Here is a 22,672-nt window from a genome sequence, read left to right as displayed (position 1 = left end):
GTGAATTATTGACATTCTTATAGTAATGAAGATAATTAATTAGGTATGGAATCATTAGACCATACACATGATCTCTATAAAAATGGCGTCATAGACTATTTTACAACACATTCTTAGAAAATAATGATTAGGTTACCTAAGTAAAAATATAAATATTATCAATACATTATTAGAACAATCCGAAGATGACAGCCGGTTTGGTGATTTGAAAATAATTAAATATACCCAAATATAATAATAATTTATTCTCATCATAAGAAAATATACCTAACATCTGAATAGAATAGACCCATAGGGACTCAAAACAGTACGTCGAATGTGTTGATAATTTATTTTGTTTGGCATTCACAAAACGTAGGTAATAATAATATGTAGACAGGCAGACTGCAGGGTTTATTTGGAAAGCATCTGTCAGTCGCGCAGGTACCTACCTAGTAATATATCAATGCTGGCTGAATTGGCTCGGACAGGGAACTCAGAAATATTTTTTTTTCTTTTCTGTGGTCTCGGACCATCGCAAACAAGCAATGTTGCGCCAGTTTTAATTTGTGACTAGGTATAAATATGCCAGTCGAGATTATTTTTGGTAGGTAAATACTTCTGATTACTTATACAAATATTGGAAACTGGTTAAGTAAAACCAAATAAGGACTGATCTAATTATTTAAATCTGAATAGGTATATCTCAAATTAATTTTATAATTAATTTTGACATTATTTAGTTTGCAGATATTTTATAAGTAATGTTTTTTTTATGTAGCTACTTACAAACATTGTGTCAATTTTATTTTCGATGAATATATATTAAGTAGGTATGTTAATTACTTAACACATTGACTGCTGATTAGATAATTGCTTTTTAATTACCACTTTTAAATAGTATGCTAATTATATCGATTGGCCACCTAATCGTTATGCACTAGGTACGTCTTTAGTGTCCAAGTCGATATGCCCTGGATCGAGGGGCCCTGGCACCCCCCAAACATGAAAATTATCAGAATGATTTTAAACATTGAAATTGAAAGCCAATAAACTATACCTTTGGGCTTAGACAAATAAAAACACGGCAAAAAAATGATTTGTAATAATTCTCCAGCACCCTTTTTAGAAAAATTTCTTAGATTTTAATTTCTAACACAAAAATTTCGAAAAAAACGAAAAAAACAAACAATATTTTAGAAACCCAATCCCTAATGAACTGTCAAAAAATTCTCGGTGTCCAACTGAATTCAGGAGTGGTGTTGGTCATGGCTGGGGAGGGCTGACAGGGCTCTAGTCTGGGGGCCCGGGTTGTGGGGGGCCCGGCGTGTCGGGTTGACCAGATAAGTGAGATAAACACGCATCATAAAGTAGCTTTAATAGTAGAAAAAGTCGCCTGCGGCACTATTACACTTCATGGCCATGAACATTTTCAATTACTTATATAATTGTGCAATATATTTTTTGATTATTACATGTCGATACTCGACAGCTCCATTATTAAAGTAGATGTATTAAAAATCGCCAATAATTCACTGTATAAGTACCCTTAATTTGAACTAAAACACAATTTGAAAAACGTTAATGTAGTGTTTCACACTGCCTTTAATCTTAGCGGTAGGTAGGGGGCCCACCAAATATCCTAGTCTGAGGGCCCGTTTCAGGATGTGGGGACCATGGTGTAGGTACACCGAGTGCAATAGACAAAAGACCGATAAACGATAAATTAGGCTGTGAACAAGAAAAAGAGCCTATGGGACTAATTTACATTCTCCTCCTTGGGCCCCCCCCAATATTAAATCCTGGGTGCGCCACTGCTTATTGGGGTAATAATTAGATTCATTTGCGAAAATTCGCGTTCACATTCACTTGAAGTAATGGTAATAGAATTCAATGCATATAATATATCAAACGCGATAGTTTTTCAGGATATGTATGTCTTTTCATATGAGATGATTCAGGAAAATTAACTTGTACCTACCTACTACGTAAGCGCGAACATTATTTCGTCTAATTGCTTTTTTATAACTGAGAATGTCTCAGGAGCAGTTACGCAAACTGAGGTTGCCATGCACTCAAGTGTGCTTTAACCGAATTTATATGACTAGTCAAGAGTGGCCATGAAAGAAAGGAACACATAAGCAAAATTAAAAATTTTGGTAGCTCATACAAAGCTGATAATTATGAATTATCTAAGGAAGTAAAAACATCTTCACGTTGACAGTATGACGCCGCAAATTTTCTAAATGCAACAAATTGGCTTTTGTGTGACCAGATCGGGCGTTTTACTTTTTTTCTTTATTTCCTATTTTTTTTATTGAAGTAGGTACTTCAAAAATTATCGTTGTTGGTGTTATTATTATATAAAATCGCTGAAATTAATAAATAGGTAGCTACCTTAACAATATAAGTTTTAATGAAAAATTGTATGTGTTTGTTTGTGGGGGGGGGTGTAAATTTACCACACCGGCTGACGGGTGACACCAACCCTATTTACGCCACTGCTCAAATGCGTTGATGATCCGCACACACGCAATAGAAAAATTAGAGGGAGCGTTGCTAGCAGTGTATTTAAATTGACTGATGAATGTTTGCTTTATTTTATCAATATACAAGTAAACAAATGAGAAGACGGCTTAATGTAAATGCTAACATAAATTTCTCAAATTGTTTCAGACCATTCGTAATAAAATATATTACCATGTGCATGCCTACTAACCGCATGTATCTACATACAAGGTAGGTACCTATTATTCATGCGAACTAGAATCTAATACAGATGACAGTTATTTCGGTATCGCACGTTGTTGCCGCTAGAGGCAGCACGTCCTTGACGACTGTATTTAATTTGAAATTAGTAAATAACATAATAAATATAAATTAAAATATTACGTTAAATATATCTAAAAAGTAAGAAAAATATATTGAACAGGCCCACGTTTTCGCTTGATGCAATTATTGAAAAATAACCGAATAAAATACATTTTTATTTTTGGTAAAAATCGATTGTTTTTAGATTGAAAAAAAAAACATTAAAACTATAATTAATTGACAAAAGAGATATGCCAGTTCCAAGAAAACTTATTAAACAATATTAAATCGATAATTTTGTTTCAAGAAATTACTTGGAACAATAAATATTTATTTTAGTAAAACCCTTATTTTTAGCCGTTTTTTCAAATTTGTCGCTTTCTCTTTGAAATAAAAAAATATATTTTATTTTTCCCATTGTATTTAGATAGGTATCGATCGATTAAAATATGTTTAAAGCTTTAATTTGATAATGAATTTCTATGCCTCTCCCCCTTAAGTACACCAACGCAATCAAATTTCCTCACTATTAAATAACGTGGCAAATAAATGGCAAAGTTGGTGATAATAAGTATATACAGTCGAACTTGGTAATTACGAGGAAGATGGGACCGAATAAATCTGCTCGTTATAAGCATTACTCGTTATATCATTATATAACATTTTTCGCGCCACGTTCCCATCGTAAAAATCCCCGAAACAAGCATGGCATTCATACACCACAAAAGAAGTTGTTTATTGTAATGAAGTGCTGAAGTGTAGGTACCTACTGATTTGCGGCATCGGTCTAGTTAACTTCCTGGTCGGATTTTATTGCTTAGGGTCGAAAATGTTGTTTTTAAACGATCGACACATTAACAGTTTTGCTCGGTATACCTACCTGAGAAGTAGCTCGTTATAAAAGTGAATAAATGTAAGGAGAAAATCATAAACTAAAATGTCAACGAATGTTTCCTCATTACATCTGAGATCTCGCTATTTCCGTGATCGTAATAACCAAGTTCGACTGTATATATTAAGACGATGGTATAATTGTATTACTTATTCTGAGGCGAAGGCTGACTCTCTGGGGACTGATCTGCACAACATCAGCGTGAGCAGAACCGCTTTCTCCGTAGCTACCGCCTGCTGACATCCCGCCACTCGCAGACATCCCGCTGCCCCCAGACGCACTGCCAAAACCGCTTTGGCTATATGTACCTGGAAAGTGAATGCTTAGTTACTTAAAATAAATTACGAATGGATTACAAAGTGTGATACAAAGATTTACCAAACATATTTTGCTAAGCAATGTTTAATGAATAACATAAAAATTAAAACATTTTTGCTGATTGGCAGACCATATATGAGGAATCGTTGTTAGACATTCCATGCCCGCTCGCATTGTCTCAAACAGACATTCAAAAAAAGAACATGCATTCTTGACAGCAGCATGGTTGCACTCGCTGCTCACCACTTCAAAGTCGACCGCTCTACCAACTAGGCCACTGTGGATCGCAAAAATTAGCTTAATAGCGCCTGCCTGTACACGTTGCATGGATTTACTGGCAGCAATAGTGTGTATTATAAACTATCGTGACAATAACTGTTTACACATAAAAGTACTGACTGCCTCTCCAATCTCATTCTTCAAGAGTAAGCAAGACACGGTGTTGTCATTTTATGGTACTATTTGACAGGTCGTAAAAATAGATTAACTTCAAAATGTGTCTCTCCACAATGTAGTTGGTTTTTTGCCGGCAAGTCCGCCACTATCGTTCTACTGTGCAGGCGCAGATTGAAAATATCCCAACTGTTGCATGAAAAGTCAGAAGCTTCTGAACTTTTTTTGATTCATGCATGCAATCTTGCAACTGTAATACGTACATACTACTACGCGATAATACGTACTGTCAGCAGTAAATTCATGCACGTGTAAACGGGGTATAAATGTATAATATGCATAAGCATGATGACAAAAGAATAATTTGAAAGCGCATTATCTAAATTTTGGAACAAATAGAATTGTATGAAATTAACTTTCTGCCGATGGCGATCATACCTTTCTGATAGATTTTCAACACAATAGACTATTACAAGCAACCATTAATTTTCGATCTTTTTAGGGTACCGTCTCCACCAGTGGCGAAGGGTGGAGGTAGGATGTTAAGATCTGACATAAATAGTGCACACAAAACTTTGTCTAATTTGTTTTCATTGAACTAAGACTATGATGTGTAGACAGTGCTTGTTAGTTTTTAAAATTCAATTAAACCCTGCCCAATCCAAGCCATAGTCGATAATAGTAAAAAAATATTTGTTAAGTCTATAAAATATCTAAAATTATACCATTAAACCATACATAATTTCAGATATTTTATAGATAGAAGAATAATTTTGATTGATTACGGTTTGGTATATGCGTGGCTTAATGAATTAAAAAAAAATAACCAACACACCTTACACCTTTTCATAATTCAGTAAAAACAGAATAAGTATGACTAAAAAAAGTGTACACTATTTTTGTCGAATCCCTCATAGCATACCTAAACTATTGCGGTTTGGTTTAGGCAGGATTTAATTGAATTTAAAAAAACTAACCAGCACCATCTGCAAATTGCATCTGCCTACCTCCAACCTTCACCACTGCCGTCCACCATTAAGAATTTAAACATACACCAATTCTTAGTGTTGCAAGCCAAATGAAGATATAGTTAAGTTAACCCCTACCTTTGGAAAGGGCATCGTTTTGTACGTAAGTAATCATATTGCTCTCGTTGAAGGTGTACTCTTCCGGACAGCTGTCCGAGGATAGACTCATGCTGGGTTGGAAGCAGCGAGGCCTGTCCCCGAAGTCTTCCTTGAAGCACCACGCGCATGTCTTAGTCTGGATGCAGTCGTGGCAAGTGTTCTTGGACAAACACGGATTCTGCAGGGTTAGCTTCTCAGGTCGCTGGCCGACACATAATGACACCGCTATGCACACCACGGTCAGCCGCAACAGGCCGTGTGAAGGCTCCATCTTCTGCTGTAAATGACAAAATTACCTCACTTTATTGAATGTCATATCACATACTATCATATCGTCTCTGTTCTGGCAGAACACACTAACTGGAGAATACTAGTTTTGAGTAATTTGACTTTGAAGTTGTTAAAATGTTTGAAATGATGGTCTATCATTGTGAGTTTATTAAATAATTGTAAAAATGATGACTTTAAAATAAAGACTGTTTATTTAATAAGAAGGTTTCCAGACGGTAATGTTTGAAATAAGGAACATTTTGGTACTAACTCAATATATCATTTTTTCGAATTAGTGTTTTCTGCCAGAACAGTGACGATATATTATTATACTTCAATGGAGTTTAATCAGCCCTGGTTCAATCGGGTCTCACAGTCTAGGGTGCCTCACTCCCTAGGTGACTTCGGCCATTGCAAAAAAAAACAAACAATAAATCGACATGAGTATTTTGCCGTCTTTATTAATTGTAACTGAAAAAGATAAATTTTTATTATTTTCCGAGAAAATGGCAACAAAATATCTTGATTAGGTAAGTACCTGGTTTTGTTACAATTTAATTATTAAGTATAATTCTATCATAGAAGATTACAAAAAAGTTTTTTATAAAAAATATAATATTTGCACCCATACCTAGGGACCCCGCACGCATGCTCTAATAGGGCCCCGTGTTTAGCAGATTAAATTCTTTGCTATGTATTATCATTATTAAAGAATCTAACATTCTTCTAATATCATTGGTAAAATATTTAGTATTGAATAAACAATAATAATTCACATATTTGCAAGTACAAGAATGGCAACAGTTAAAAAAATGATGTCAGCAGAATTAAATTAGTGTGGTACGACTTCTAGGGCCAGGAAGGGGGGCTCAAAGTCATGTATTGTATTAATAATGCAGCACACAAGAAAACTACATAAATAATAAAACCAAGATACACAATATATCCATAAACAGATGAATATTGTATATAATATACTGTTTTAAAATAATATGTGCAAAAAATGTACTGATAAACGAATAAGTGTTGCCATAGGTATTTGGAGGATTTTCTTTACTATATAAAAGTAATGATGCGTGGTCTTGTGGAATGTTGTTATGATTTCAGTTCGCAAATTTATACAATCTTAAATGAGGAAAAATGAGGACTACTTAAACCCGAAAACAAAAACTAACCGTAAGTGCGAGTGAGAAAGTATTCAGCACGCGCATAATCTCCGCAATATGTGTTAGAGTAAGATAGACGACATATGAATAAAGGAGTTAGCATTTAAGACGTGAAGTGGGTAAATATTAGTTTTACAGATGTGCTTAGGGCGAAAGAGCAAACGTTGCGAGTATGTATTGCTGAAATATAGTTTTTGTACGAAATACAAAGTTAATGGTCAATATTTTTAGATAATTTAGTAGAAAAGATGGTTACTTAACAGTATTGTGTAGCTGTACTGAGAAGCAAGATGATGATAACGTTTCATAGGAATAGAAAGTGAATAGTAATAATAAATGGAAGTTCTAGTGTGCGTCACACGCAAAGAAAACGGTTTCATATAACCGGACAACACCCTCTCAATATAATAATACAATATGAGAAAAATTTTAATGTTTTTTTTAGTTTTTTCGCAATATTATATAAAACTAAATTATACCTGTGGACAATTTTATTATAATTTTATACAAACATTTATTATATTTTAATATTTCCTGCCAGTGAATAATACATAAAATGAGTAAGCAGACCCCCCCCACTCGAACCATTCATGACGTTATCAACAGGTGGTATTGAAAACCTTCAACAAAACCAATCCAATTGGAATCTAAATGATACTTCCCGAAAAATGGATTTCACCAATAATTAGAATAATATTACTTTAAAAATTTCACCCAGAAAATCACTTAATTAGATTCTTACCTGTTAAAAAAATTATAATACGGTTTCGCTTTCAATGAAGTCATTCAACACACACGTAAGTATTGGTACACAGACACCTGTTTTATACTAACACCTATGCATACATTGTTTTTACTACACTGGCAAACACCCACACTGGTACACGAATCGGACTTTACGCAATATGTATTATTTTTATGACTCTTTGGACACAAAATTATAAGTGGACACGAACTTCCTATGATCTGACGAGCGTTTTTTTCTGTTGTTTTGACACACTGTTTATTTTTTTTATACTTCCGACGATAGTTGGAACTAGGTGAGCGACGACGGCTGTACAACTGCGGAAGAATTATTTTTAAATAAAATGTTGAGAAAAGCAAACATGTACGCGGTTTATGTTTAGAAATGACTCAAATGACAGCGTCGAGTCGGGAGTCACCGATCGAAGCATCAGCGAACAACTCGCAACATCTCCCGAATCGACTGAACTGATTTTATTAACCTCATACGAGTATCAGTATACGAATGAAAAAATCAACGTAATTTGCAGTGAAACTAATGAGTCAGAACGCCATCTTAAAAATGACGACACGCACTGCAGCTTCTCAGAAATTATATTGATATCATTCTAAATAAAAATAAAACTTCGGTTTACTCATAGCGGATACAATGACATTGGAGATAATTTTAAACAAGTTTTTATTGATAAAAAGTTAAATGCATGACGTCTCAAAGGTAAAAATAAAACATTTGACTTTAAAGTGCTGTCACACAAATTTACAAATAATCGTTAATATAGATACTGACACCGTCCTTTATGACGACTCCCATTGGACACATTTTAAGCCCCGTTTTAGTATCCACAAATTCCATTAGGTACCTAGGTACCTCAGGAATATACGTACTATAATTAATATTAAAGTATTTGTACTATAACTTTGTTCCGCGTCCCATGTACGATATTAAAAAGGCATAGTGGGTACCTACTCCTAAAATACTATAATTTTGAATATAAGAAAAAAACGTTTTTTTTGCCGACAGATTTAATTTTTACATTAAAAATAGGCCAAATGTGCTATAATTTCAGTATTTGCTTACTACAATCTGGTGAGAAGTATCTACTATAATTTCGTAATACATGAAAATTTGGTGAGCCGAGAAAAAAAAATCAAATTCGATACATTTGGAATCAAGTAAGACCTACGTTGCCGGAACGTTGGACGGAAAATAAAAAAAAACTCTTAACATTATAGAAACTCCAGAAAAAACATAAGACGCACATAACTATTATATAATTATCTACTGAACAAAAATAGTAAAAATATTGCATAAATGTAAGTCGGCGAAACAATATTTTTTATAAGTATTATTTTTTTTAATATTAAAAATACTAATTTCTGAAAATACTATTCTTATCGGTTATGTTATCATTCTTAGACGGAATGACGAAAGGTCTTACAAGTAAACCGCAAATTTACCATAATTGGCATAGGTACATAAATATGATTAGATAAGTTAGTTAGAAACACTTAAATTTGTCGTAGAAACTTGAAGAACACACCAACATCAGAAATAAATTAATGATCCGTTTTAAATTTGTAGATATTTCAGTAGGTAATATTTACTACTCACTATTATTGGTTGCTAAGTGGGTCCTAGTAACTAAATTATTAATATATACGTGCGCAGTGGCGCACCCAGGGGGTGGGCCAAAGGGCCCTGGCACCCCCCAAACATGAAAATTATCAGAATGATTTTAAACACCTTTTAGGAAAATTTCTTAGATTTTAATTTCTAACACAACACTAATCTCAGGTTTTTTAAAAACCCAATCCTTAATGGAACTGTCAAAAAATTCTCGGTGTCCACCCGAATTTCGGAGTGGTGTAGGTCATGGCTTCCCTGACAGGGTTCTAGCCTGGGGGCCGGGGCTGTGGGGGGCCCGGCGTGTCGGGTTGACCAGATAAGTGAGATAAACACACACCATAAATTAGCTTTAATAGTAAAAAAAGTCATGTGTCGATACACGACAGCTCCATTATTAAAGTAGATTTATTAAAAATCGCCAATAATTCACTGTATAAGTACCCTTAATTTGAACTAAAACACAATTTGAAAAACTTTATGTAGTGTTTCACACTGCCTTTAATTGGCGGTAGGTAGGGGGCCCGCCAATCCTAGCCTGAGGGCCCGTTTCAGGATGTGGGGACCATGGTGTAGGTAATAGACAAAAGACCGATAAACGAGAAGAAGAAAAAGAGCCTATGAGACTAATTTACATTCTCCTCCTTGGGCCCCCCCCCAATATAAAATCCTGGGTGCGCCACTGTACGTGCGTCACTATGGAAATCAATATGAAGTGTGAAAATGACATTTCTGTATTCTATCATATTTATTCAGTACTAGCTGAAGTACCCGGCTTCGCACAGGGTCGCTTCGTGGTTATATTTATCTTAGATATTTGAAAAATAATAATAGGTAATTATTTTTTTAATATTAAAATATCTTTGTAATACAATATGGCAATATGAAAATAATTCTAATAGGAGTAAAGGTCAAACATAAGAACACTAAATTAAAATCGAATCCAAAATATGAAAACGTTATTAATGTTATTAATATGTAGTAAAAAAAAAATCAAAATTGGATGGAACAAACAAACAACAAACTTTGTATTTTATATAATAATAATTTAGACACCTTCGCAGGTGTGCGCACAACAACTGACAAAAGTTTCATCGCAATCGGATGAATGGTATAGGAACGCATACGAATAGTAGAAGAAGATGATTTTCTAAATCAGAAATCTTCGTGGGCACGCGCATGACAACTCACCAAAGTTTCATTGCATTCGGATTAATGGTATAGGAACGCATACGAATAGAAGAAGAAGAAGATGGTTGTACTAATTCAAAAACCTTCGCGGGCAAGGGCACAACACTTGATCAAAATGTCATTGCAATCGGATGAATGGTATAGGAACGCATACGAATAGAAGTAGAAGATGATTTTCTAATTCAGAAATCTTCGTGGGCATGCGCACGACAACTCACCAAAGTTTCATTGAAATCGGATGAATGGTGTAGGTAGGCATTCGAATAGAAGAAGAAGATGATGGTTGTACTAATTCAGAAACCTTTGCAGGCGTGCGCACGACAACTCACCAAAGTTCCGGATGGATCCAAAAAAACGGATGAATGGTATAGGAACGCATACGAATAGAAGAAGAAGAAGAAGGCAGTTGTACTAATTCAATAACCTTTGCGGGCTTGCGCACAACAACTGGTCAAAATTTAATCGCAATTAGATGAATGGTATAAGAACGCATACGAATAGAAGAAAAAGAAGAAGAAAATGGTTGTATCAATTCAGAAACCTTTGCGGGCGTGAACACAACACTTAGTCAAATTTTCATTGCAATCGGATGAATGGTATAGGAACGCATACGAATAGAAGAAGAAGAAGATGGTTGTACTAATTCAGAACTCTTTGCGGGCGTACTCACAACAACTGGTCAAAATTTCATCGCAATTGGATGAATGATATAAGAACGCATACAAATAGAAGAAGATAGAATAGAAGAAAAAGAAAATAGTTGTAACAATTCAGAAACCTTTGCGGCGTGAGCACAACACTTGATCAAAATTTCATTGCAATCGGATGAATGGTATAGGAACGCATACGAATAGAAGATAGAATAGAAGAAGAAGATGGTTGTACTAATTCAGAAACCTTCGCGGGTGTTGACACAATTACTGACGAAAATTTTATTGCAATCGGATGAATGGAATAGAAACGCATACGAATAGAAGAAGAAGAAGAAGAAGATAATTGTACTAATTCAAAAACCATTGCGGGTGTTACCACAACAACTGACGAAGGTTTCATCGCAATCGGATGAATGGTATAGGGACCATACGAATAAAAGAAGATAGAATGAAGAAGAAGAAAAAGAAGAAGAAGAAGATGGTTGTACTAATTCAGAAACCTTCGCGGGTGTTGGCACAATTACTGACGAAAATTTTATTGCAATCGGATGAATGGAATAGGAACGCATACGAATAGAAGAATATAGAATAGAAGAAGAAGAAGAAGATGGTTGTACTAATTCAAAAACCATTGAGGGTGTTACCACAACAACTGACGAAGGTTTCATTGCAATCGGATGAATGGTATAGGGTCCATACGAATAAAAGAAGATAGAATGAAGAAGAAGAAGAAGATGATGATGATTTTTCTAATTTAGAAACCTTTATGGGTGTACATACAACCACTTACCAAAATTTCATTGCAATCGGATGAATGGTATAGGAACCATACGAATAAAAGAAAATATAATGAAGAAGAAGAAGATGATGATTTTTCTAATTCAGAAACCTTCATGGGTGTGCATGCAACCACTTACCAAAATTTCATTGCAATCGGATGAATGGTATAGGAACGCATACGGGACAGACACACAGACAGACAGACATTCATTTTTATATATTAGTATAGCCTATACTCTTCCCGCAAGTGCAAGCAATAAGTTTACAAAGTTTTATTGCAATCGGATGAACGGTATGGCTGCGCATTAAATACGAACAAACAAACACACAAATATTAATTTTTATATATTAGATTTCTATCAAGTACAATAAAAAGTTTCTATAGAATTGTCAAGTTTAAATGATTCAACAGAAAATTTAAAAACGTGGTAGGTATCTATATAAAAAGTTCTTTTTATCTTGTACCGTCAAACGGGGTATATTCCGCCTAGTTTTTCTACGGCGTGTTGTTAATTTGTGTTTTCTGATTTTTTTTGTACTACGTATCCATTGTTATGTGGTTTTTGTGGTTATATAGACTTATCTGCAATTATTAAAAATAGTTAATATTATTTATCTACATTCTAACACATTGATTTTACCAGGGCTCGAAATGGAACGGAACGAACCGGAGCGCTGTTCCGGCTCGTGAAATTTGTAAAATTATCGCTCCGTCTCGTGGAAAAAATATGTTGAGCATCTGAGCTAGATAGGTCATAGAATAGAAAATCTGACACACTTATTTTCATAAAATACACATACGATTTGATGACTATGTAAATATCTTCCGAAAATTTGTCGAGCGCTCCGGTTCGTAAACTTTTCCATTTCGAGCGCTGGATTTTACTGATACAAATATGTGGGCGTAATTACACTGTCTTGGGGTTATTCCGCCTACTTTTAAAAAAAACGTCCAAGTCATAATCACTGTTACGAGGGAACAGCAATGTAATAGAATAATACTCATAAATCATAACACATGCTGCAAACATGTTAAATACCGTAACCCATCTACATTCTTCTTTTTAGTGTGTTTTTGCATCTTGTAGATTGAACTTAGGGTTGTGCAAAAAATATAATTAATTATTTTAACTTTAACTAACAAATTAACGTGCATATTAATTAGGTAGGAATATAATGTATGAAACTATTGTTTTTTATGCTTATTTTTGTTTTTACAAAAAGTATCTTTGTAACTGAATACAAAAACTGATTTAATGAAGCCTCTTACAAACTAATGACAAAATAGATACCAGTACAATTATTTAGTACTTTTTACACAATTTTATAAGACACCAATATCAATTTCATCATGCTTCCATCATGCTTCCATCAAATTGCTTCATTAACAGACATAATAATAATCGTGTTGTAATACATATTTTGGCGTTCCACTAATAAATAATAGACAATTTATTGATATTAAAAAATAATACTATTAAAAGGTGTTTTGACAACCCTACCCCAGGCGGGATAACACCAAAACTTCATGTCGCTTTTCGGTACAAGTCCGCCTGCCGTATTTGAAGTCTTTAAAATTAAATTTATTTAAATTATATAGCTATGAATTCTAATTGCTAACATATAATGGAATGGAGAGTAAAAATATCAATATCGTACCTTTTGTATTTCTGGTAGATAAATGATGATTTTTCGACAGTTGACGGAACTGCATATGCACACACCATTTACAAAAGTCAAGTTTTATATTAATTAACGTAAATTTATAGATGTTTAAAATGTACAATATGACAAACTGACAATTTAAAATAAGGTTATAAAGAAATATTTTGTCTACCCTAGTGTAAAAATAAGTAGTGGCCATACAAACAAAATATTTTTTACCAGGCGGAATTATACTTGGAAGGTAGAATAACCCCATTTGACGGTAATTATTTTTTAATAATTATAAGGCATTCTGATTTGAATCCGATACAATATTTGAAATAGCATGTATTTCTATAAGATAGATGTAGCATCTAGCGAATGAGAAACGTCAATAGAATTATAATAAAATAATAGTAGGTACCGTAGAATCACCTATCTTTGGTCCAGTCTAAGGGCGCAGAAACACTGCATTGCAGTCGATTGCTATGACGTGTGTCTGCGCCCTTACAAGTTTGGTCCAAGGGATATGGTTCAGAAAGATATTCATAGACAATAATATCACGGAATTAATTTAGGTTTTATATGTTTGCGTAAAGACTTATCAATAAATGAGACAGATTCAACCATTAAGGTTCAAATAGACTATATGACGAGCGGGCACATATATGCTAAGAGCGTTTTAGTGTCTATGATCAAATCTATGCCATTCCGACATATTATACATACATATTGTATGAGAGCTATGACATCGTATTTACACTCTGTGACACCCTGTGACACAGGACGCCAACATAAGAAACGGGTTTTTCGACATATATATGACCGATCGTCATAGAGTGTATTTGAAGCATTATAGTATATTATGAATTATTTTAATAAGTACCTATATCATCTGCTACGAGTGTTGCAAACTTTCTACGCAAACATTTAGAAGAAAAAACAATTAGTACTGTAATATAATTTTAGTTATTGTGATGATAATAATGTTTATGTTCTTAATTTGTCGCAATTAAGTATGACGCCTTTAGCATAGCTATGTACGAGGGCGCGATACCCGAGTGATGCAGATTCGAATCCTGCGGGGTGTCTGACTTTTTTCAAAAAGATTTTTTCTATTCGTTATAATATATTATTTTCTCAGAAGTGTTTTCAAAATTATGTATGTTCGGTAACGTATTTATAAAACAATTGCTAATTAATTCCCTGTCCAATAAGGGAGAAGCGTCAATATAATTGGCTGAAATACATTACGTTAAAAAATCCCTATTCTTAAAAAACACTTAATTAAATTTTGGACATTGTCACTTTCCTACTAGATTCTACCTGGTCATTCCAAAAACCAAATACAAACACATAATAACGATCTCATTATTGTGACATTTTAACACAACCCGTTGCGCAAACATTATTTGTGCAACCAGCCGACATAGAATAGTGTGTCAAGTTGCAGGGCGATTCGATTTATTTGCGTGTGGACTCGGCCAAGTTGGATTCTACCAAGAAAACCGGTGCTATTTCGTTTGAGGTGCGGTGCGGTCGAAAGACTCCCCTAAAAATCGATACTACCCAAACCACCAGCAGTCAACACTCCGCACTTCACAATCGACGATGAGTTGGTTTTCTTTTCCAAGCCAGAGACACCAGCGGTGGTCAATACGCGCAACAAACACTATTTTAAAATATTTTTTTCTTACAGCGCTCGAAATGGGATATTTTACGAACCAGAGCGCTCGGTAATTTTACGAAAATATAATATGTAGGTGTTATATAGAAATCTACCCGCCAAGCTAAGACGGTCAAATGCAGTACCTACCCTGTCTTCTTGTGGCACGGAAGTTTAGGACATAATATTGGCGCAAGTTTCGTATGAACTTTAAAAAATATATATAAAGTAAATTAAAACCGGAATGCAATATTTAATTTGGCTTAGGCAGGGTTTTATTTTAATTTAATTTTTAAAAAAAGTTAGTTAAATGAAAACAAATAAGTATGATTGACAAAGTTTAGTGCACACAATTTATTTCGGATCTCAACAGCCTACTACTACCCTTCGCCACTGATATAATATAGGTATAGGTATATGCATTTATCAGTAGTGGAGGGTAAAGGTAGGTTGTTAAGATCCGCCATAAATAGTGCACATTAAACTTTGTTAGTCATACGTATTTATTTTTATTGAACTAAGACTCCAATTTACAGATGGTGTTGGTTAGTTTTTAAAAACCAATTAAACCCTGCCTAACCAAACCATAATAGTTTTTGTACAGGTACTTTGGGCTATACGACAAAACTGTGGACACTTTTTCATTCATACTTATTAATTGTTTTCGTTGGATTGAGAATACATAATATTACAGATATTGTTGGTTTATTTTTTTAATCCATTATGCCCTGCCTAAACTTAACTTTAACAGATAAAAAATATTATTCTATCTATAAAATATCCAAAGATATGGAATTATGATTTAATTACATGATTGTATGTAGGCAGGGCTAGAAATGGACCGGAACATAGCGGAGCGCCGTTCCGGTTCATGACATTCCTCAAATTATCGCCACGACTCGTGGAAAAATATTTTGACTGTTTGAGCTAGATACCATAAATCTAACAAAGTTATTTTTATAAACTACAAGCTGAAGTACCCGGCTTCGCATAGGGTCGCTTCGTGGATACATTTAATCTTAGATATTTAAAAAATATTAATAAGTAGTTATCTTTTTAATATTAAAATATCTGTGTAATACAATATGACAATATGAAAATAATTCTAATAGGAGTAAAGGTAAAACAAAAGAACACTAAATTAAAATCGAATCCAAAATATGCAAACGTTATTAACAGTATTAATATGTAGTAAAAAATTCTAAATTGGATGGAACAAACAAACAAAAAACTTTGTATTTTATATAATACTGATTTAGAAACCTTCGCAGGTGTGCGCACAACTGACAAAAGTTTCATCGCAATCGGATGAATGGTATAGGAACGCAAACGAATAGAAGAAGAAAATGGTTGTACTAATTCAGAAACCTTCGCGGGCGTGCGCACAACAATTACTGATCAAAATTTCATCGCAATCGGATGAATGGTATAAGAACGCATACGAATAGAAGATAGAATAGAAGAAAAAGAAGAAGAAAATGGTTGTACGAATTTAGAAACCTTTGCGGGCGTGAGCACAACACTTGATTAAAATTTCATTGCAATCGGATGAATGGTATAGGAATGCATACGAATAGACGAAGATAGAATAGAAGAAGAAGATGGTTGTACTAATTCATAAACCTTCGCGAGTATTGGCACAAAAACTGACGAAAGTTTCATTGCAATAGGATGAATGGTATAGGAACCATACGAATAAAAGAAGATAGAATGAAGAAGAAGATAGTTGTACTAATTCAGAAACCTTTGCGGGTGTTACCACAACAACTGACAAAGGTTTTATTGCAATCAGATGAATGGTATAGGAACCATACGAATAAAAGAAGATAGAATGAAGAAGAAGAAGAATATGGATGTACTAATTCAGAAACCTTTGCGGGTGATACCACAACAACTGACGAAGATTTCATCGCAATCGGATGAATGGTATAGGAACCATACGAATAAAAGAATGTAGAATGAAAAAGAAGAAGATGACTTTTCTAATTCAGAAACCTTTACGGATGTGCACACAACAAATCACCAAAGTTTCATCGCAATCGGATGAATGGTATAGGAACGCACACGGGATATACAGACAGACAGACAGACAGACATTCATTTTTATATATATAATATAGCCTATAATCTTCGCGCAAGTGCAAGCAATAAGTTGACAAGTGCAAGCAATCGGATGAACGGTAGGGCAGCGCATAAAATACGTACAAACAAAAAAACAAATATTGATTTTTATATATTAGATAACTATGTTAATATTTTTGAAAAATTATCGGGCGCTCCGGTTCGTAAAAATTTGCATTTCAAGCGCTGTATGTAGGTATATATTTTATAGATAGATCGAGTATTTTTTGAATATTGTGGCTTGGTTTGGTAGGGTTTAATTGAATTTTAAAAACTCTGTAAATAGTTGTAGTCTTATTTCAATGAAAATAAATACCTACGTATGACTGACAAAGTTTAGTGTGCACTATTTATGTCGGATCTTCAGAGCCTACCTCCACCCATCGCCACGGTAATAATTGCAATTTCCATTTAAACCCCCCCCCCCTCCCCCTAGATGATGGCCGCGATGAAGACGCTAGAATGACAATATAGCAAGATGAGCACCGGCAATGACGGGGTACAAAGATATTAAAATTTTAGTATGCCAATTGCACGGACCGGTAGAGTAGTATAATCAATAATTATTCGTTGCCTTTGAGAAATTAGCACCATGAAATATTATATAATATTCCAACGTTCTCAGCGTTTTGTCTCTCAGATTTAATTTGTCAACTATTTCATAGAATTTCTGTATATAAACACTACATCTATTCTACCTTAATCTGAGAGAAATACCGGTATAATAATATATTAATGCAATGTAATAACAGCATTTCTTATTTTAAAAAAATGAGTACCGATTTAAATATGTAATAAAGATGATTATAATATTGAAAGCCACTGCGCCTCGCTCTGATTGTGGTGGTCTATATAGGTCAGTCTATGTTTTAGGGAAATTTAATCAAATTTTAGGGCAGTTCTTTATCAATGAAACCTGAGTCGTCCGTAAAACCACGCAATGAATGACACTATATTCCATATTCCATTGTTTGGAAAACATATCGCTGGTTTGGAGGTAAAACTCATTATGTGCACTTTTGGCCAAAATGAGTTTTTTCATTATATCCACTAATTTTTACGATATCTATTGCTGGAAAAGGTCACTGTGACGATAGCTATCTTATTAACGGAAAAAAACTGGGGAAGAAATCATTATCAGTACCTATTTAAGATTTATGTTCAGGAAAAAGTCATTCCCGCACATAATGATTTTTCCCTGAACTGTAAACTTGTATATAAGTAAGTTAGTGAGTGTATTATCTGTGGTTTGCATTGTTTATAACTATCATCTTGTGCCAACTGTATGTTACTGGTTGATTTTTTGTATAAAATGAGAATAAATGATACTTATACTAAATAATCAGAATGATGGTGTTAATAAGTTTAATGTAAAATACTGCCTGAACGTTAAAAATGTTATGCATTTCAAATGGACCAATTAATACAGCGTTAGCTGGATTAAGCCAAAACTGGATCATTCAGAAACAATGACCGAAGAGGGGCAAAAAGTTCAGCCAATAAAGCTAGTGAGGCAAACATGAAACTGGTTATCGATCACATTAAGAGTTTCCCTTCGTAGACTTAACAGCCGCGTAAGATACAGTTAACCATAGAATTCTGCTGAGTAAACTTTACATTTACAACCTCCTGAATGATTTCAAAATAACAGGAGTGATTGAAAAGCTCCTGGCCAACCGAAGATTCTTTGTAACACTGGACGGAAAACGCAGCTGTTGGAGACAACAACGGAACGGCCTTTCACAAGGTACCGTCTTGGCACCCATACTGTTCAACGTTTATACTAATGATCAGCCAATCGGAGTCAACACAAAACATTTCCTCTATGCAAATGATCTAGCCATGTTATATCAAAGCATTAGCTTCGAAGTGATTGAGAAACAGCTTAAAGATACATTAAGCGAGTTAAAGACATACTACGACCTCAATCAACTGAAGCCAAATCTAGGTAAATCACGGGTAGGAGCGTTCCATCTCCAAAACATGGACGCAGAGAAATTGCTTGATGTCGTTTGGGATGGGGTGCATTTAGAACCCACAAACAGCCAACAAATACCTGGGAATCACCTTAGATCGGACGCTGTCCTATAAACAACACTGCATTAATACTAAAATAAAGACACCAGCAAAGAACAGTATCATGACAAAGCTAAGCAGTAATACGTAGGGAGCTCAACTACATACACTCAGCCCTTGCACTATGCACCTCGGTGGCCGAGTATGCCTGTCCGGTGTGGCACATGTCTGCGCACACGAGACATGTGGACTGCGCTCAACGAAACCTGCCGGATCGTGACGGGGTGCTTGAAACCCACGCCTGTCATTAAAGTTCACGTGCTTTCAGGAATAGCCTCCCTCTAATCCGACTCCAAACTGCAGCCCTAGTTGAAAAGGCAGCCCAAGAGAGAGTCCGCGACAAGTCATGCATGGGTATCAAATGTGCAAAACAAGGCTAAAATACAGAAAAGGCTTTATGGCGACAACTATACGTCTGACCGTCCCACCCGAATAAAATAGACTATCCGCATGGGCGGCTAACCTAGCCTCTGAGGGTTTCGAAGATTGGGTAAAGCCAGCAGAGCACCTCCCGCATGGAGCCAGTCTTGGGTACTGAGCATAGAAAGCCCTAAACAGACTGAAAACCATGGCAGGGCGCACCCGAGATAACATGGTGAAGTGGGGGTTCTCTGAGGACCAAACCTGCGAGTGTGGTGAAATGCAAAGCATGGAGCACCTATTTTCATGCAAGGCTTGTCTAGTAAGCTTCAACTTCGACTTGATCTTACAAGCCGAGGAAAATGGTATTACCTTCGCTAACTTCTGGAGTTGTAGCACATTGTAGGTATTGAAGACCCAATACGACGAAGAAATTAATAAGCAATAGGAACATAGATGAAAATGTAGAGCTAGTAATGTGGCACCAAATTAAATGTCTACGTTATGAGAAAAAGTTACCTGGAATTATCCAATATCGGTATAACCATAAAGGACCTTACAGAAAAATTTATGCAACGGGAAAGGGGAGACGGAGTAATGTTATTCCACAATTAGTAGGTGCATATCAATCCATATTACCAATATCTAATTTGAAAAAAAACGATCTTATGAAGTTGTGTAAAAACGGTGACATTCCGGAAGAGCTAAGATATTGGTATGAAAATTTACCATCCATATTGATCGCGACACATTAGATACATTACCAGAGCCAGACGTTTTGGAAGACATTGTTGAGGAATAAAGAATATTTTTTATAGCTGTTTATCTTACCTCAATTTATTATAATTATTGGTTTGTCCTTATTATTATCACCAGTGTATTATTATTGTGAATTAATTATTATTAATCTCAGTGCATGTTTAATTGTTTTCAATTTGAATTGTTACTAATTCCTATTTTGGTTAAAATAAATAATTTTTATTCTTTAGTACTTAGTAGTAGTCTTAAATACCTACTAAAAAAGAATCCAAAACAATAAAAAACATTGCGAAACCCTTGCCAAAGTATTGACATACTATCACTTTACTAACAAACATGTGTGTGGAAAAACTCATTATGTACAAAAACTCATTTTTTTAAATGTTCCTAATTTTTTTATAGAATCTGATGACCTTCAATGTATTCTCTGATTTTTTATACATTTTATACAAAAAGAAGAAAAAATGTTAATTTGAAATTGGATTTTTAATTGCAAAAAATATGTTCAAACCTCATTATCTCAGAACATCAAAATGTAACATAATGAGTTTTACCTTTAAACCAGCGATATTGGTATGAAAATTTACCATCCATATTGATCGCGACACATTAGATACATTACCAGAGCCAGACGTTTTGGAAGACATTGTTGAGGAATAAAGAATATTTTTTATAGCTGTTTATCTTACCTCAATTTATTATAATTATTGGTTTGTCCTTATTATTATCACCAGTGTATTATTATTGTGAATTAATTATTATTAATCTCAGTGCATGTTTAATTGTTTTCAATTTGAATTGTTACTAATTCCTATTTTGGTTAAAATAAATAATTTTTATTCTTTAGTACTTAGTAGTAGTCTTAAATACCTACTAAAAAAGAATCCAAAACAATAAAAAACATTGCGAAACCCTTGCCAAAGTATTGACATACTATCACTTTACTAACAAACATGTGTGTGGAAAAACTCATTATGTACAAAAACTCATTTTTTTAAATGTTCCTAATTTTTTTATAGAATCTGATGACCTTCAATGTATTCTCTGATTTTTTATACATTTTATACAAAAAGAAGAAAAAATGTTAATTTGAAATTGGATTTTTAATTGCAAAAAATATGTTCAAACCTCATTATCTCAGAACATCAAAATGTAACATAATGAGTTTTACCTTTAAACCAGCGATATCATAGAACATTTTATTTGAAAAGAAGGTTGTTTGTTTATCGCAAATGCCAGAAGTGGGTGGGTATGTACTTTAAAGCAAACAAATCAGTATAGGGTAAGGGCCGTTTCAGACGGTACACCGGTCTCGCGCTGGTACATAATAAGGAGGCTTTTGTAGTCGAATACAGGGGCCTTTGTATTATGTTTATGAACGCCCCAGAGCTAATGAGTCAACGCGTGTCCGCTACACTTTTCTGTCAGCCGCTACATTCTCAAGCCGCCGATACACTTGTTTTTATTACCGCAGCCAGTTTTATACACTAATTTATAACGCGAAATTATGCGTTGACTCGTTAGCTTTGGGGCGTTCATAAACATAATACAAAGGCACCTTTATTCAGATACAAAGGCCTCCTATATTATATCGAGCGCGACACCGGTGTACCGTCTGACACGGGCCTAACCCCCGTTTCAGACGGGACACCGGTGTCGCGCTCGTATAGATATAATAAAGAGGCATTTGTATTCGAATAAAGAGGCATTTGTATTATGTATATGAATGCCCAGAGCTAATGAGTCAACGCATAATTTCGCGATATAAATTAGAACATAAAACTGGCTGCGGTCATAAAAAATATGTGTATCGGCGGCTTGAGAAAGTAGCGGCCAACAGAAAAGTGTACCGGACACGCTTTGACTCATTAGCCCAGGGCAACATAAACATAATATAAAGGCCCTTTTATTCGAATACAAAGGCCTCCTTATTATAAACGAACGCGACACCGGTGTCCCGTCTGAAACGGGCCTAAGAGTGGGGAAAACGGACGGAAGTTAAGCAAACGTTATTCCAGCATTGCAACATTTTGATACGTTTGGCGACACCCCTTTATAACTTTTTTGACTCTTTTTGTTTTTATTACTTACAAGCTGA

General features: G+C 34.7%; 1 protein-coding gene across 5 annotated transcripts in view; it reads right to left on the bottom strand.

Moving 5' to 3' along the window:
- Window positions 1-22,672, bottom strand: part of mys (position-specific antigen beta subunit myospheroid) — a 76,192-nt gene that overhangs the window by 30,473 nt on the left and 23,047 nt on the right. For 2 of the 5 annotated variants that reach the window (XM_085957861.1, XM_085957864.1), the window contains exons 2-3: window positions 5,500-5,797; window positions 3,832-3,990 (exon numbers count right to left, since the gene is read on the bottom strand). In XM_085957861.1, the coding sequence (XP_085813987.1) occupies window positions 3,832-3,990; window positions 5,500-5,791 (451 nt within the window). In that variant the 5' untranslated portion in view covers window positions 5,792-5,797. Of the gene's footprint in view, window positions 1-3,831; window positions 3,991-5,499; window positions 5,798-7,698; window positions 8,275-22,672 lie in introns of those variants that run through there. The other 3 variants (XM_085957863.1, XM_085957865.1, XM_085957862.1) reach the window with 2 other exon arrangements.

Source organism: Rhyacophila brunnea, unplaced genomic scaffold (genome assembly GCF_057557595.1).
Source record: "Rhyacophila brunnea isolate RB1 unplaced genomic scaffold, BYU_Rbru_1.0 scaffold_7, whole genome shotgun sequence".
Classification (NCBI taxonomy): domain Eukaryota; kingdom Metazoa; phylum Arthropoda; class Insecta; order Trichoptera; family Rhyacophilidae; genus Rhyacophila; species Rhyacophila brunnea.
The sequence above is the reverse complement of the archived record's forward strand: the minus strand, read 5'-3'. Positions and strand labels throughout refer to the sequence as shown.